Genomic DNA, 16,546 nt, shown 5'->3' on the forward strand with positions numbered 1-16,546 from the left:
GCTTTCAAAGTGTGGTTCCTAGATCAGCAATATCAGCATCACCTGGTAACTTGCTAGAAATGCAGATTCCTAACACAAATCCCAGACTGGGGTTGGGGCCCAGTTGAACAAGCCCTCCAGGTGATTCTGATGCATACTGAAGTTTGAGAACCCTTACCTTAAAATTATAGAAGATAGAGGGGTGCCTGGTCGGCTCAGTCAGTTGGGCGTCCAACTCTTGCTTACAGTTCAGGTCATGATCTCATGGTTGTGAGATCAAGCCCTGCCTTGTGTTCCCCGATTAGCCAGGAGTCTGCTTGAGATTCTTTCCTTTTCCCTCTGCACCCCTCCTTCCTACGCTAGGACACACTCTCTCTCTCTCTTAAATAAAATCTTTTAAAAAATTATAGAAGAAAAAAAAATTACAGAAGATAGAAACATAGTATGGGGATAATATATAAGGAGAACATTCTGCATTTTTGTTTTTAAGATTTTATTTATTTATTTGACAGAGACACAGCGAGAGGGAACACAAGCAGGGGCAGTGGGAGAGGGAGAAGCAGGCTTCCCGCGGAGCAGAGAGCCCGATGCGGGGCTCGATCCCAGGACCCTGGGACCATGACCTGAGCCGAAGGCAGACGCTTAACGACTGAGCCGCCCAGGCGCCCCTATTTGTAACATTTTATATCTTAAAAGATCAGAAGTAAATATAGCAAAATATTCAAATATTAAATTTTTATCTTGGGGGTTATATTATTAACTGTACTTTCTGAAAGTTTGCAATAGTTTATAATTACTTGTTAAATTTTTATTTTATTTTTTTATTTTTAAAGATTTTATTTATTTATTTGACAGAGAGAAACACAGCGAGGGAGGGAACACAAGCAGGGGGAGTGGGAGAGGGAGAAACAGGGTCCCTGGATGCCGGGCTCTATCCCGGGACTCCGGATCATGACCTGAGCTGAAGGCAGACGCTTAACGACTGAGCCACCCAGACGCCCCTGTTCATTGTATATTTAAATTACTGACCTTTGTTCATAAAGATATGACTTGGTGCTTTTTTTTTGTTTGATGTAGACTTTATTTTTAGTTCATTTATCCCCTTTTCCCCATCTCTCTGCATTGGTTTTGTTAAATTCACTTATTCTTGAGAAACATTTGATGGCTCTGGTGTAGAGGCTTCAGGTGGGGCTGGAAGAGCAAACTGCTTTCATGAGAAGCAGCCTTTGGGTTTCCTAGTCAACTCCATACGTCTGAAGTATTTGGTCTTCTACTATGTTATTGCTTTATGCAGACTTGGAACTTTGCGTCTAGATGCCAGAACAAACTAAATTGTGTTTGTCTTATCCAGAGATTGAGAAGATTCAGAAAGGAGATTCAAAAAAAGACGATGAGGAGAATTACTTGGATTTATTTTCTCATAAGAACATGAAGCTGAAGGAGCGGGTACTGATACCTGTCAAGCAGTATCCCAAGGTAAGGCATAAAGTGCCTCACTCACTTCGTTGTCTTTGTAGGTGTGAGAGCCATGGGCTGAAATAAAGACTTCTGGAAATTGTGATGCATCAGGTCCTTGAGCCTGTGAAGCTTCTCTCCCATACTTGCAGTACTTGTGTCTGGCAATTGAAACATCGAAGTCTAGATCTAACAGCATACCTATAGCTAGGAAGGAAATATAATCAACTTTTTATTACCAAAAAGAGTTTCTTTCTCAAGTGTTTGTTCAGGCTCCAAGTTCAAAGGAAAAAATTGAAGAGTTGCCCTCTGTCGAAAGATTGACGTGGGGGGAAAAAGATTGACGCAAAATCTAAATACAGGAAATGTAACAAATCCTTGACTAGGTGAAGTTAATTTTATTTCTTACTCAGTGTTTTACTTCTAAATAAATCCTTTCTTGTTTTTCTCCTCCTCCTCCTCCTTTTTTCTGTTTTTTAAAGGAAAGAAATTAGTTCTATTTAGTTGACGAAACAAGTACTACAAAAGAATGCCATATGTCTGTTTTGTTCTGAGGTCACTGCCTTAAAAATACTTATGTGTGTTGAAGTACTAAGGGTTGCAGTGTGATAATTTGGAAAGAGCACCAGACTACAACAGGAAACCCAAGTTCAAGTCTAGGAACTGCTACTTTCTAGTGTAATGTTAGACTATTCACTTTTTTCAGTCTATCCTCAGCATATCCTTCAGTAAAATGGGAATGGTAATACGCCCCCAATTTTGCAGGGTTGTTGAAGATCAAATGAGATAATACATGTGGAAATGTTTTACAGGAACATGTAAATTGAGAAATCTGTTTTTATTTTCTGTCAGTTCAATTTTGTGGGGAAGATCCTCGGGCCACAAGGGAATACAATCAAAAGACTGCAAGAAGAGACAGGTGCAAAGATCTCTGTGCTGGGCAAGGGCTCAATGAGAGACAAAGCCAAGGTAAGCTCCTGTCAGTGAGGCAAGAAGACAATGCCTTCAAGAAGCCAGCGCTTGTACAAATGTGAATCCCTTAAATTTGTGTTGGCTGTAAGAGATTATAGACCAGGTTAACTTACTTGTTTGGCAACCCTGGAAGAGCCTAGGTGTGCCCTGGTGATTGTTTCTTTCCTGACTTTTGACTGCATAGTAATGGAAGCAGCAGTAGCAACTTTCACATTTGTAAGCATTTGTCTATGAAAACTTGGAAGGGGAGCTGGATATACTAAAACTGATCCAGACGAAAGACACTAAAATGTGAACAGCATATTCCCTTTCCAGTAACATAGAAAAGTGAGAGCAATAATGTTTTGAGTGCAGGTGAGTCTGAGAATTAGTTGTTTGGGTTTTTTAATAGCCTGCTGGAATGTAAAGAACACTAAAAGAAGGTATTTCTTTTTTTTTTTTTTTTAAGATTTTATTTATTTATTTGACAGAAAGAAACACAGCCGGAGAGGGAACACAAGCAGGGGGAGTGGGAGAGGGAGAAGCAGGCTTCCCGCTGAGCAGGGAGCCCGATGCAGGGCTCGATCCCAGGACCCCAGGATCATGACCTGAGCCAAAGGCAGATGCTTAATGACTGAGCCACCCACGCACCCCTAAAAGAAAGTATTTCAAAAGGAACCATGAGTAATCCTGACAACAGAACCTAATGCTGATTTTTTTTTTCATGTCATAGCCCCATGGGCTTTGTATTCTTTATAAGTTTCAAAAAAATTCCTATCAAAACAGAAGAGTCTTAGCTTTTTAGAGTCAGCTTTTTAGATGAGACATATCAGGTACAGCTTAAAAATTTAGTCATTCACGGCTCTTTTTTGCAGCCTAAATTGACAAACATTGTTTTCTCAGAGCCTCTTCTTTTGTCCACTCACATTTCTCATCAGATGAATACACTTAGGGCTGAAGTATGTTATTCTACCTAATGAGATTTACTTGAGATTTTCTTCACTCTATCCTGACTTTTTTCCTCCCCTAGGACTCCCCAGACCATATAAGCAAATAGGAAGAGCTGGTGCTGGGACACCTGGCTGGCTTAGTAGAGCATGCGACTCTTAATCTCAGGGTCATGAGTTTGAGCCCACAATGGGGGTAGAGATTACTTAATAAATTTAAAAAGTTTAGGGGCACCTGGGTGGCTCAAGTCAGTAAGCATCTGACTCTTGGTTTCGGCTCAGGTCATGATCTCAGGGTTTGTGAGGTCAAGCCCTGCTTTGGGCTCCGCGCTAGGCATGGAGCTTGTTTAAGATTCTCCCTTCCCCTCCCTTGGCTCCCCCCATAAATAAATAAACTTATTTATTATTTAAAATTTAAAAAAAAAAAGAGCTGGTACTTAACAGCACTACCTGGGATTTAAAAGCAAATGCTTGGCAGTGAATGAATGCATGCATGCTTGGCAAACAGCTGATATCTGAATGAAGACTGGAATTAAGTTTCTCTCTTCAGGGCGCCTGGGTGACTCAGACGTTAAGCATCTGCCTTCAGCTCAGGTCATGATCCCAGGGTCCTGGGATCGAGCCCTGCGTCGGGCTCCGGGCTCAGCGGGAAGCCTGCTTCTCCCTCTCCCTCTGCCCCTGCTTATGTTCCTTCTCTCACTGTGTCTCTCTCTGTTAAATAAATAAAATCTTTAAAAAAAAAAAAAAAGTTTCTTCTGTACCTTCTAATAAGAGCTGCAGTGAATACACCAGGAATTCAAGACAGTGGTTAACTTTTAGTAGCAGACTGATTACAGGTTTAGCAGGTTGTGTGAATTACTATTCTCCAGACCTTGTTTTGCTTTCTTTTTACACTTTGCTGTTTTTCTTAGATTTTTAGGTTATTTCTTGCTGTCTCAGTGTCATTTTCTCCCATTCCATGTGATGTGATGTTTTTCTTCATTTTTCCATAGGAGGAAGAACTGCGCAAAGGTGGAGACCCGAAATATGCCCACTTGAATATGGATCTGCATGTCTTCATTGAAGTCTTTGGACCCCCATGTGAGGCTTATGCTCTTATGGCCCATGCTATGGAGGAAGTCAAGAAGTTCCTAGTACCAGTAAGGAAATCCACATCCTATATCTTTGAGCAAGAGAGAACTGGGATCTTGTGCTGTTGCTAATAAGGCAGGGGTTCTTAATCACGATCTCTGCATAACCTGAAATTGCGTACCAAATTCTGTATTTATGTTCATTTTTCTGAAGTAGTGTGTTACTTGTACCTAGTTCTCAAAACACTGTGCCCCAAAGCCACTCTACCGTCCTTGTCTAATGTGGTTTTAGTTATATACCAGGATCTGTTGTTAGTATCTTAGGTCCACATTGTGTCTGGCATCTTAACATCTGGTTAACAAAGATTTAACAGAGTCTTCACTAAGTGTGTTGGTATTAGTGTGGAACCAGGAGGTTATGATAAGACAATGGCTAAGATGGTCATAAACCCCCTGTACTCAAGGGTTTACGTTCTAGACTCTAGAGAGTGTAGAACATAACAGCAAGAGCCTTCTAGCATCCAATGTTAATAGACTAAATTTTGACCAGGGTGCATTCAGGGCTTTCTCTCCTGGAGGAATTTCTCACATAGAGTTTGATTTGAAAGAGGCATAATAGTTACAGGCTTGACTGTTGATGATACTAAACAAATAGGTGTGCAGTTCCTTTCAGAGTGTAACTGAGGCCCACGAAGAGTTGGGACAGACCAGGTTACCTGTCTTGCTTATTACCCTGGGATCATGACCTGAGCTGAAGGCAGATGCTAGATGGGTAGAGAAAATTACACAGGTCAGAGGATCCATTCTTTGAATAAGTAGAAAATGGTGTGATTTTTGCTCAGCAAGACCTACTAGTTGTCAGAATTAACATACTACAGTTGAATATTTAATAACCAAGGATGAATCTGGAACCTTAGGAAGTGAGAAATACTCTTAACTAGAATTGAGTAAGCATCCTGTTTTCATCACTAAAACTAAGAGGAGTGAGATACAGTTCTTGGTTTTCTTGTGAACGCAAAATGAGGAGTTGGAACTAAATGTGGTGTCAGAGGATGTGAGAATTGATAGAGCAGAAATTTATAGGCAGTGTGTACCTATAATGCTGAGCTCTAAGAATTCCAACACTGTCTCAGATGTCTCAGCAGCTGCTTTGCTTCCAAGTACCTCGTCTTCGTTAGAATGTTCAAACATGAAACAGCCAATTTAAAATATCCTAGAGAAGACCTCAGAGCTGGTAAATTTTCCCTTGAGAGAGTTCTTTTTACTCTTTTTGAGGTGTTCTATTGAAGCATCCTGAGCCACCCAGTTTCTGAAGGACTGTAGGGGAATGCCCATCTCTCTTTATCCTTATTCTCAGCATATTTCTCAAAAGGAATAGCTTTACAAGGCTTTCATGTAAGTGGTCTTCTAAAAAGATACCTGCCAGGCATATCTGGGTTTCCTCAGTGTTGGTGTAGCATTTGGAAGAATCTAGGCAAATGGGCTGTCATTGGTCACTTGATTCTCCAGGGTGGGTCTCAAGCAGCAGTAGTGTGTAAGGTAGGAGGAGGTGAAGAGTTGGGGTGGGGGGGCATCTCTCTGGTGACTAGAATCTTCTATTCTTGAAGCTCTGTCCACCTGGGATATATAAAAAAGCATGGACTATTAAAACTGAATGGCTCTCATCAGGAAATATGTGAAAAGATTTGCAAATGGCATTTGACTCAATTCTTCCCTCTTGTGAAGAAAAAAAAAAGTGAGCCTATTTTTGCATCCATGACCAGAGCCTCCGTTTTCCCCTTAGAACCATTAACTGTACCAGAGAGGCTTCCTGGTACAGTAGGAAGAGCACTGGACTGGGACCTTTATCCGCGTCATCTTGGACAAGTTATTATTTCACTTTTCTGAGCCTCAGGTTCCTTGTTCATCCCAAACATTTGTTAAGTATCTGGTAGGTGCCTAATACTCTGCTTGGGTCTGAAGTTACAAAAATGGCTCCTTTCTCACAATCTAGTGAGAAAGACAATTCTAGAATGATGTGGTAAGTGCTTGGGTAGAGAAAATTACACAGTGCTGTGGAAAAAGAGGAGGGAGTGGGGGTGGCATCAAAGAAAGTTTTTCAAAAGAGGTAATATTTTAGATTAAGTCTTGTAAGAATGAGTTAGTCTCTCAGGTACACAAAAAAGGCAATGTAGTCCAGTAATTCAAAGCCTAGATTTTGGAGACAGATAATTCTGAATTCACATCAAGTCTGCCACTTACTAGCTTTATGTCCTTAGGCTGGTGGGCTTTATATGCCCTGATTGTTTTTTTTCCAACTGTAAAATGGGAAGACCTGCCTACTTACTTCAGGGTTATCTTGAAGATTAAACTGCAAAATCTATAGAGAGGTTATTGTAAAGTGTCCAGTATGTAGAGCTTAATTAACGGTAGTGGCTTTTACTATCCTAGGAAGAGGAAGCTATTTGCAAGAATGGGTGTATAAGTATGCCAGGTTCTGAACTACAAGTTGTTCCACATGTCTTGAAAGGAGGTTATCCATGGAGAGTGGCTGGAAGTGATCTGAAGAGCTAGGTAGGGACTAATTATGAAGATCTTCAGCTGAATAATGAGGGGTGTGCCATCAGGACTTTCCTCGAAGAGGTGACAGGTAGGGTGCCATTTGACTTCAGAGAATGCATGACCTGAGACTTCATCCAGGCATTCAGAGCTGGTCTTAGTATCCAAGGCTTATGTGGGCTGGACAGCTTCTCAGCAGAAGGTGGAGATGTGGCCCAGTAATCCTTATTATCTTTCATTTGCAGGATATGATGGATGATATCTGCCAGGAGCAGTTTCTAGAGCTCTCCTACTTGAATGGAGTACCGGAGCCCTCTCGCGGACGTGGGGTGCCAGTGAGAGGCCGAGGAGCTGCACCTCCTCCTCCACCTGTTCCCAGGTAAAAATAATGGAGACAACTAGAAACAGGATGTAAATTTGACCAGTACCATTTCTCTCTTAGTGGTGCTCTTATCTGCAGCTTTGAAGGGGGCCTCAGGATTGGAATAAGTAGATCTTAGGTACTTTGGCCATAGTCAAGTGCAGTAGTCCTGTTGAAACTTTTGGTCTTTTAATTTTGGACAGTTCTAGCATTTTAAAATGGTCTCTGGCTTTAGAATTTTGCCTTTTGTGACTGACCTTTATGGAGTGTTCAGACTTTCCATCATCCGCTGATGAAATATTCATAGGTCTGCTGTGGAACCTGGGGAGTCTCCGGGATGGGTCTTTTACCCACCCATATATTCCTTTGTGGGTTTTTTTTGGGGATTTTGTTTTTTCCCCTGTATTTTAATAATAGTTTACTTAAGGCATTGTGAAATCTGTCTAGCTCCAGAATTTGCAAACAGATCTGAATGTGAAAGTATTATCTGTGTATTAAAAGCTCCATTTAAAATAAATTTTCTGGGGCGCCTGGGTGGCTCAGTTGGTTGGGCGACTGCCTTCGGCTCAGGTCATGATCCTGGAGTCCCTGGATCGAGTCCCGCATCGGGCTCCCTGCTCGGCGGGGGGTCTGCTTCTCCCTCTGCCCTCTTCCCTCTCGTGCTCTCTGTCTCTCATTCTCTCTCTCTCAAATAAATAAATAAAAAAAAAAAAAAAAAAAAAAATCTTAAAATAAATTTTCTTTTTGCAGGGGCCGTGGTGTTGGACCACCTCGGGGGGCTTTGGTGCGTGGTACACCAGTGAGAGGAGCCATCACCAGAGGTGCCACCGTAACTCGAGGAGTGCCACCCCCACCTACAGTGAGGGGTGCTCCAGCACCAAGAGCACGGACAGCAGGCATCCAGAGAATACCTTTGCCTCCACCCCCTGCACCAGAAACATATGAAGAATATGTAAGAAATTTGAACAGTGTGCCATTTCCCAATACCTAGAAGGTTGCCAAAGGAAGTTGAGTGATAGAGCATTGGCCCTTGATGTAGGTGGCAGGGACTACCTATAAGATCTGGAGTCCGGTCTCTTCTTTTGCAGTGAATGTTAAACTATGAGAAGATTTTTCCATTTTAAGCGTAGTTTACTATGTGTGAATAGATTAAACAGGAAATAGGCTGTGCCTTGATAAATACACAGTGTTTTAGTAAGGGGTCTTTCCACTAGTACTACTGATAATGCTCAAGTTCAACATTTTACCTTGTTTCCTGCCCACAATTTGAAGGGTGGTTTGGTTTGGTTGGTGGTTCAGTCTTGTTTCTTTTTTTTTTTTTAAACCCTTTCTCTGTCAACTATTCCCCAGTGGGTGTTAATTTTGGAGGAAAATTCTGCATTCTGTTAATCTAGAAGCCTACCGTCCTCCCATGGGATGTAATTACCTTCCCTACTCTGTGTGATTCTGACTTTCTATTTCATTTTATTTGTTCTAGGGATATGATGACACATATGCAGAACAAAGTTATGAAGGCTACGAAGGCTATTACAGCCAGAGCCAAGGGTAAGTCAGGCAATAGAAGTGCTATTTCATGTCCTAGGGATGGATGGAAGGAGTTGGAGCAACCGAGAGATTTAGGTAGCACACATCTAAGGAGCAGTGTGGTTCCCGTTTAGAGGGTATCTCTGCTTTCCACGTCTGCAAGGCACACAGATCTGTAAGCTTAGGTAACTGAGTCTTAATTTATAGTATAGAATCTGGGAATAGCAGATGAAAAATTCCTGAGCTGTGACCACATGGAAATGAAGGGAAAATGCCTTTAAATTGTTTTGATGTATTATTGCCACACTAAAGGTACATAAAAGTTTAAAAGGAAGCTAGAATCCTACTACCATAACTTACGTTATTTTCTGCACTTGTCTTAAATAACGTTTTTGTGTATATGTATTTTATCTGTGACTGATTGAAAAAGTATTTCAAAATTGTACAGTGGGGACAGAACAGCATGTTTGTTTATTCTCTTCCAGTGAGCCCTATAAATGTTTGTGTGTGTGTGTACACTATGATTAAGATGGTCAGTTTTGGATTGTGCTTTTCCACTTTATGTGGTATCCATTTTTCTTTGCTATGATTGTAATTTTTTTTGTTGTTGTTAAATACATAGCACATACGTGTTTTGGAAATATTTTCTGGTTTGGAGATGGGGCAAAATGAGCATTTTCTTGTCTTACACATGTAGTAAAATGCCTGAAATGTGGGAAGAAGGAGAAATGGAAATAGAGTTACTCTGTCGCTCTCTAACACTCTGTCTTTGGCTTTCAGGGACTCAGAATATTATGACTATGGACATGGGGAGGTTCAAGATTCTTACGAAGCTTATGGTATGTCTTTATTTCCATGGTGGGCAGAGTGTGCAAGTAAGGGCCTGCACGAGTGCTAGTGGCTGGACTATTGGGGGCCACCGGGCACACACCCAAAAAGGCACACACCTTTAGAAAGCTGAGATGTTGGTAGATGTGACAGTAGCCGTCCCGTTCTTATTGAATTTGTGTGGTGTGCCGTGAAATAGGAGTTCTTAAGGTGAGATGGAGTTACTCTTGGAAAGCTAAGCAGATGTCTTAAACTAGATGTCCGTTTGGCCTGGTTGGAGCTGCAAACTTTTAAGCTGATGTTGATCTTTTTCTGCTTTAGACCAGGAGAGATTGCCAGGGCTAGGTCATGTTGCAGGGCCTTTGCTGTTGGTGCCTACGCCACATTGGTACATACTAAGAACTTCATCATATCCAATTTTATTCTCCAGCCCCACCGCATTTTTTTTTCTTTAAGATTTTATTTATTTTGCGAGAGAGAGCGAGTGTGCTTAAGTGGGGGGCAGGGGTAGAAGGAGAGGGAGAACCAGACTCCTCACTGAGCAGGGAGCCCAACGCAGGGCTTGATCCCAGGACCCTGGGATTATGACCTGAGCTGAAGACCGATCCTTAACCGACTGAGCCACCCAGGCACCCGGCCCCACTTCATTTTTAAGAGCAATTTTGGATCTCATTGAAAAGAATCTCAGTGTAGAGGAAATGTTAGCTGAAAGGGAACTAGATGGCAAGTAGCTAGCGAAAAGCAGGTTGGGTGCAAGAATCGTGCCTGTCAGTCTCAGATCTGAGGTGGTAGGGGCTGGGGCCAATTCAGGGCAGTACTGGCACCAAGCTCCTTACTGGCTCGGAGACATCTCAACTCAGTCCTTGATCCCAGGAGAGCTATGGCGGCTGAAATGGCAGTAGGACCAAGCTGTCTTCCCTGAGGTCTAGTTGGAAACACATTGCTCAAGAGTGTCCTCAAGAGCCAATTATGACCCCGTGTTAATGGGCCCCAGAGGGAGTGCCATGCGGCAGTGGGTGAGGGAGAGCAGCCTGTTAAACGCAGGGTATTTTCAGCATACCTGAGGGAGTTCCAGAGTCCTTGGCCAGGGGCTCAGCAATTGACAGTTCATCTCAAGACGCTAGTTGACAGTGTCGTGTGTCCCCCCCCCCCCCACCTTCGCCTAGCTGAAAAGGGCGTAGGGAGCCTCTTGGAGCTCCCATAGACAGACAAGCTGAGCTTAGCTCCTCAGCTCAGTATGTAGTAGCCAGTCAGCTGCTTGCCTAGGGAAACTCTTTTTACCAGTTCTAGCCAAAGGGTCCTGGACAGTTGCCATCAGTAACACTGCCCTGCTCTGCTTCCAGAGTGGCTGGTAGGCCACTATTCAGAAGGGCAGAGGGATTGCCCCAGGGTATTTCCCTCCCATGGGCGAGGCAGCACAATGGGGCCTCTGTCTGTGTTTGACTGAATTACGTTTCTGTTTTGCCAGAGAAGAGACTGGACTGAAAGAGGCCGGCTGCCTCTCTTGCTCCTGGTGTGTGGTTGCCACAGTTAATCGGTTATGATTTCTGCCTTTATAAACAGAATTACAAAAATAAACTGTCTTGTTAGGACCAGAAGCCACTTGGAAAGTGATGGATGTACCTGTTATACTAAGGGTATAAACAGGCTTAGATAGGGCTCTGTGGGACTTCAGGTCCATACAGAGGCTTTAGACCTTTAGTGAATGCAGGCAGCTGGAGAAATATACATCAGGAATGAACTGGCATGGGTAAAGTATGGGGGCGAGTGGGAAGAATAAGCTCATAAACGCAAGTCCTTTTCATAAGAGGTCAGCTATAGAAGTAAGTGATCATTTCCCTCAGGCTTTTCCCTGTAACAAAGGAAAGCCATTTGAGGATGTCAACCATGTTGTCTGGCTTCTCTGGACTATTGCATGAGAAAGGAAACTGTGAATTCTCCATATCATTGCTATAAACACATTGAATTGTACTTCCCTCTGCCAGAGCAGTGGACCAGCTCTGCTGGTGGGGAAGCCTCATGAAATGTGGCCCTTGCTTGCTTCTCCCAGAGAGCCAGAGGACACTTTTCAACAGGGAAACCTGACTTGCTGTTGGAAAGGGAGCTACCTGCTTCCAGTCTGAAAGACTTCCCAAAGTTGCCACATCACCTGAGGCTTTCTCCCCAGTTCCTTTGGGAACAGGAAAAAGGGCACTGCAGACCTACTAAGATTCATTTCCTCCCTGTCTCAAGCAAAGTGTTGGGTTCATCCAGGTTTGGGGGCTGGAGTAGAGATCATGTTGCCTGTGGAGAACCTCTTTGCTGAAGATGACTCCAGGCCTTTTCTGAGCTGTTTCCTTCTCTCTGTCCACTCAAAATTTCCCTACAGCTGGGAAATTAAGCTGTTCAGGAGGGCCAAGCAGAGCAAAAAGCAGGGACCATTGGGACATGCAAGACACTGGAAGCAAAGCAGTGTTTTTGGTGATCTTTACCATTTGACCTATTCCTGCTCATCCCAAAATGCCAATAGCACATGGTTTATAAACTGTTCTTGCTTTCCCCACAGGCCAAGACGACTGGAATGGGACCAGGCCGTCACTGAAGGCCCCTCCAGCTAGGCCAGTGAAGGGAGCATACAGAGAGCACCCATATGGACGTTATTAAAAACAAACATGAGGGGAAAATATCAGTTATGAGCAAAGTTGTTACTGATTTCTTGTATCTCCCAGGATTCCTGTTGCTTTACCCACAACAGACAAGTAATTGTCTAAGTGTTTTTCTTCGTGGTCCCCTTCTTCTCCCCACCTTACTCCATTCTTAACTCTGCATTCTGGCTTCTGTATGTAGTATTTTAAAATGAGTTAAAATAGATTTAGGAATATCGAATTAATTTTTTAAGTGTGTAGATGCTTTTTTCTTTGTTGTTTAAATATAAACAGAAATGTACCTTTTATAATAAAAAAAAGAAGTTGAGTAAAAAAAAAAAACCACAAACCTGTTAGTTTCAAAAGTGACATTGCTTGCTTAAAGGTTCTGAAGTTTAAGGCTTGTTAACTTTCTCTTAGTTTTGATTTGAGGCATCCCGTAAAGTTGTAGTTGCAGAATCCCAAACTAGGCTACATTTCAAAATTCAGGGCTGTTTAAGATTTAAAATCACAAACGTTAACGGCAGTAGGTGCCACCATGTAAAAGTGAGCTCAGAACGTCTCTAAAAATGTTTCCTTTAAAAGCACATGGCGGTTGAATCTTAAGGTTAAATTTTAATATGAAAGATCCTCATGAATTAAATAGTTGATGCAATTTTTAACGTTAATTGATTTAAAACAACAACAAAATTAGGTTTGTAAAACTGACTTTTTCATTATGTGGGTTTTGAAATCTAGCCCCAGACATACAGTGTTGAGAGATACTTAGTGGGGAGTAGGTTTTGAAGAGGCGGATTCGGGGAAAGGGGCTGGCCACCTGGATTGAATTTGATGCAGAGCTTTTCAGCCATGAAAAATCCTTCAGTAATCGTACTAATAATTAAAATTTCAGTATTTAAAAAGACAAAGTGTTTTGTACCTCCGAGGTTCTGCACTCCATGAAAAGCTCACTTGGACACTGGAACCAAAAGCTGATGATTTTTTTAAGTTGACGGTTGTCAATATTGAACTGTTCCCAAGGTAGTTAGTCAAGTATGTCTCAACACTAGCATGATATAAAAAGGGACACTGCAGCTGAATGAAAAAGGAATCAAAATCCACTTTGTACATAAGTTAAAGTCCTAATTGGATTTGTACCGTCCTCCCATTTTGTTCTTGGAAGATTAAATGCTACATGTGTAAGTCTGCCTAAATAGGTAGCTTAAACTTATGTCAAAATGTCTGCAGCAGTTTGTCAATAAAGTTTAGTCCTTTTTTAATCAAAGTAAATGTGATGAATTGTCATTTTTTTGGGTGGACAATAAAATAGTTTTCTCTTTCAAATAAACTTAAATTAACTCTAAAGTTAATGGGCTTGTTAAAAGTTGGAGACATTCTTAAAAGTGGTGGGGGGGATTTTATTTTAAGTTTACCAAAAAAAAAAGTTTATCGAGTTGTTAAGTTTTAGTTTAAAAATAACCAAAGCTTTTTCACCCCCTGGAAGTTGTTGACAGCAGTTTTATCCCATCCTATCACAAGCTCTAATTTCTGGAGAGAAAAACCCAACTGAGCCGAAACTTGGATTGGTTTCTGTACATAGGCCTCAGTGTTTAAAGTGCCAGCCACCCTTGTCTGCACCTCTCTAAAGCCCCTAGGTGGCCCTAAGCGTGACACCAAATAATCTCCGTGAGCTTGGAAAGGGATAGCACCTGCCTTTAGATACGACAATTCAGCAAACCCTGGATGCCCTTAAGGGTTTCCCTTCCGATCCCAGAAATGCTGTTAACAAATCAGCTGGGCTGGGGCAGGATCTGGCATGATAGGCTGGCTCTGAACTCCCTCCTGAGAGACCAAGAGAGGAAATGATGGAATTGGTTGGCCCTGTTTCCACTCCTCTGTTAATTCTCAGGGTTCTCATGCCTTCCCTAAGGGAGCCACCTAAACTGCTCGGGGGTGAAAAATCCTCTTGTATGAAGTGCCAAGCTGCCTGCAGCAGTGCATGATGGACATTTTTTTTCTTTTTAAAACACACCAACAAAAAAATGTATTTGTAGATTGTGATAAAGTGTAAATAACTGAATTTTCAACCATGGTTTGAAGTCAGCTTTCAGGGCATTATGTCTTGTTTTGATGAAAAGAGATCACTCTATACCCCCCTTTTTAAAGGAAAATTATCGCAAGAGAATCAGGATGTGTAAAGCTAACATGCATCGCAAAAAACCAAAGGTAACCTAAATGTCTGATTTTAATAGCACATATTTCTCTTTTACATAAACTGTGACAGCAACTTGCATAAACAATTCTTTAGCTGTTAATTTTAATGTTAAAACTTGGCAAAACTTGTTTAATAAAAAATAGCTGTAAAAAGAAAAACCATATGCTGCCGCATAAATTAGCCATAACTCTTAATAATCCTGCCCATCACAAGTGAACTGTAATGTAACCTGGGCACAAAGTCTGACATCTTAAATGACACATTGTAAAATTTCAATGACTGTAGATTAGACCTGCTACTCCCCAAAGTCAAGCTTTCTGCTCAGCTATTTAAAAATGTACAAGGATGATCCCCTATAGGTCCCCATATTGATATTCACAATGAAATGTTATTTAAAATTTCTTTAAAGTTGCATGTTTCTCTCCTGTAATGTGTAAACTGCATGCAGGATCTCTATCTTTTATTTTGTATGTCTTTAAAACTTCCTCTTCAAAAGGCTGATCTCTTACTTCTCCATTTTCAGGTGATTGAAAACTCCTGAGGCATTTCCTGGAGTAGAATGGGTAGTGAAGACCCATGTCAGGTATGTTAAGGTAGCTTTCTATTAAGGATGTGGGACTTTTATCCTAATTATAAGATAGTTTTGCCAGGAGGTGGCCTGGGACATGGTCCATGGGCAAATCTTTCTCACATGTCATTTGTACCATATTTACAACACAACCATCAGTCCATATTGAATTTACTTGCGATGATTGTAGCGTCAGCTTATATCTGTTGAATCCCACCCTATCCTGTCAATAACCTAATGGGACAGTGTTTCATTTGGAGTTCACTGGTTGTAAGCAACAAAGTGACCGGCTAATGTAAATAAAAGGGAATTTATTAGAAGGATGTTAGGGGCTCGCAGATTTAGTATGAAGGCTAGAAAATCTGGCATGGGAACCAGATGGGCTGCAGAGAACTGGGGCAGCAGTGATAGACCACAGGAATGTTCTTGAAGCCAGGACTAGCTGTTTAGGTGCTTTTGCTAGAATGAGTGAATTCTAGCCCTTTTTGCTTTCTTTTTCCCTGAAGATGCAAATTCTAGGGAGGGAATGTCAAGACTGTATTAGCTTAAGTCACATGTTCATACTTTACCAGGTTGTGGTAAGAAAAAAGTAATTCCTCAAAAGGAAGTCGGGTGTTATTAGGAAAAGGGAATGGATACTGGGCAGGCAAAGAGCAGTTGTCCAGTATTATTTGTGTATTACAGAAGTGACTGAGACTTAATAAGGTTAAGTGACTTCCCGGGGTCATATAATTAGTATGGTTGGTTAGTAATCAAGCCCAAGTTTGTTGCCAGAACCTAACATCTTTACTCTCCATATTATATTGCTTTTAATCTAAGGAAGGGGTATTTCTCACCCTGAGGAGACCCTCGGAAAAGGATAGTGTGGCACAGTAGAAAGGGCATGAGACCTAACAAGAGTTGAATCAGCAACCTATTTTTGTTTCGTGACCTAAAACCACTTATTTCCACATCTAGGAAGGAAGATAGTAATAACATACACCTTATAGTGGTCAGCAAACTGAATGAGTTTTATTATATATAAGGCCAATCAATTCAGTGTCCTATACATAATAAATATTCGTGTTCGTTCTCTAAGAAAGGGTAGCCCCCTGATTGGGGGGCGGGGGGTTCTGACAACTGAGCAAGCCTACCTGCTGATTGAAGCCATCCAGGAACTAGCTGGATGATTTTTCCCTCTGCCCCTGAGTGGGTTGTTAGGGTTAGGAGGGCACCGAAGGGAAAAGACCAAACTCGGGAGAGGCCAAAGGCACATACAGGCTTTGTCAGTGAAATTTGCCTTCTTGGAGTTCATTTCTTCCCAACCTGCCTCTCCCAGGAGCCTCTGAGATCTAGAGACTTTAAAGAGGACTGTGTGTATTGAGCATGGTTCTGGGCACCAAGGAAGTCCTGAGTTTGATATTGATTACATGAATGGCAAAACAATTTTAGAGGAAAGTCCCTGAATGCAGAGAATTAGTTCCAACTCTTCCTAGGGTAGTCTTAAGAGCAGAATTTTGGGGGTGCT

The 16,546-nt window shown here is 41.8% G+C and overlaps 1 protein-coding gene across 4 annotated transcripts in view; it reads left to right on the plus strand.

Annotated features, from left to right (window-relative positions):
• The window catches only part of KHDRBS1 (KH RNA binding domain containing, signal transduction associated 1), a 37,660-nt gene that overhangs the window by 11,444 nt on the left and 9,670 nt on the right, over positions 1 to 16,546 (plus strand). The window contains exons 2-10 of one of the 4 annotated variants that reach the window (XR_002480013.1): positions 1,331 to 1,455; positions 2,287 to 2,403; positions 4,325 to 4,471; positions 7,186 to 7,319; positions 8,052 to 8,253; positions 8,779 to 8,846; positions 9,606 to 9,664; positions 12,199 to 12,391; positions 14,995 to 15,054. Coding sequence is in view for 3 of the 4 variants with exons in the window: in XM_021684181.1 (XP_021539856.1) it covers positions 1,331 to 1,455; positions 2,287 to 2,403; positions 4,325 to 4,471; positions 7,186 to 7,319; positions 8,052 to 8,253; positions 8,779 to 8,846; positions 9,606 to 9,664; positions 12,199 to 12,296 (950 nt within the window). In the remaining variant the exon portion in view is untranslated. Of the gene's footprint in view, positions 1 to 1,330; positions 1,456 to 2,286; positions 2,404 to 4,324; positions 4,472 to 7,185; positions 7,320 to 8,051; positions 8,254 to 8,778; positions 8,847 to 9,605; positions 9,665 to 12,198; positions 13,542 to 14,994; positions 15,055 to 16,546 lie in introns of those variants that run through there. The other 3 variants (XM_021684181.1, XM_044914466.1, XM_044914467.1) reach the window with 3 other exon arrangements.

This window comes from Neomonachus schauinslandi, chromosome 4, assembly GCF_002201575.2.
Source record: "Neomonachus schauinslandi chromosome 4, ASM220157v2, whole genome shotgun sequence".
NCBI lineage: Eukaryota > Metazoa > Chordata > Mammalia > Carnivora > Phocidae > Neomonachus > Neomonachus schauinslandi.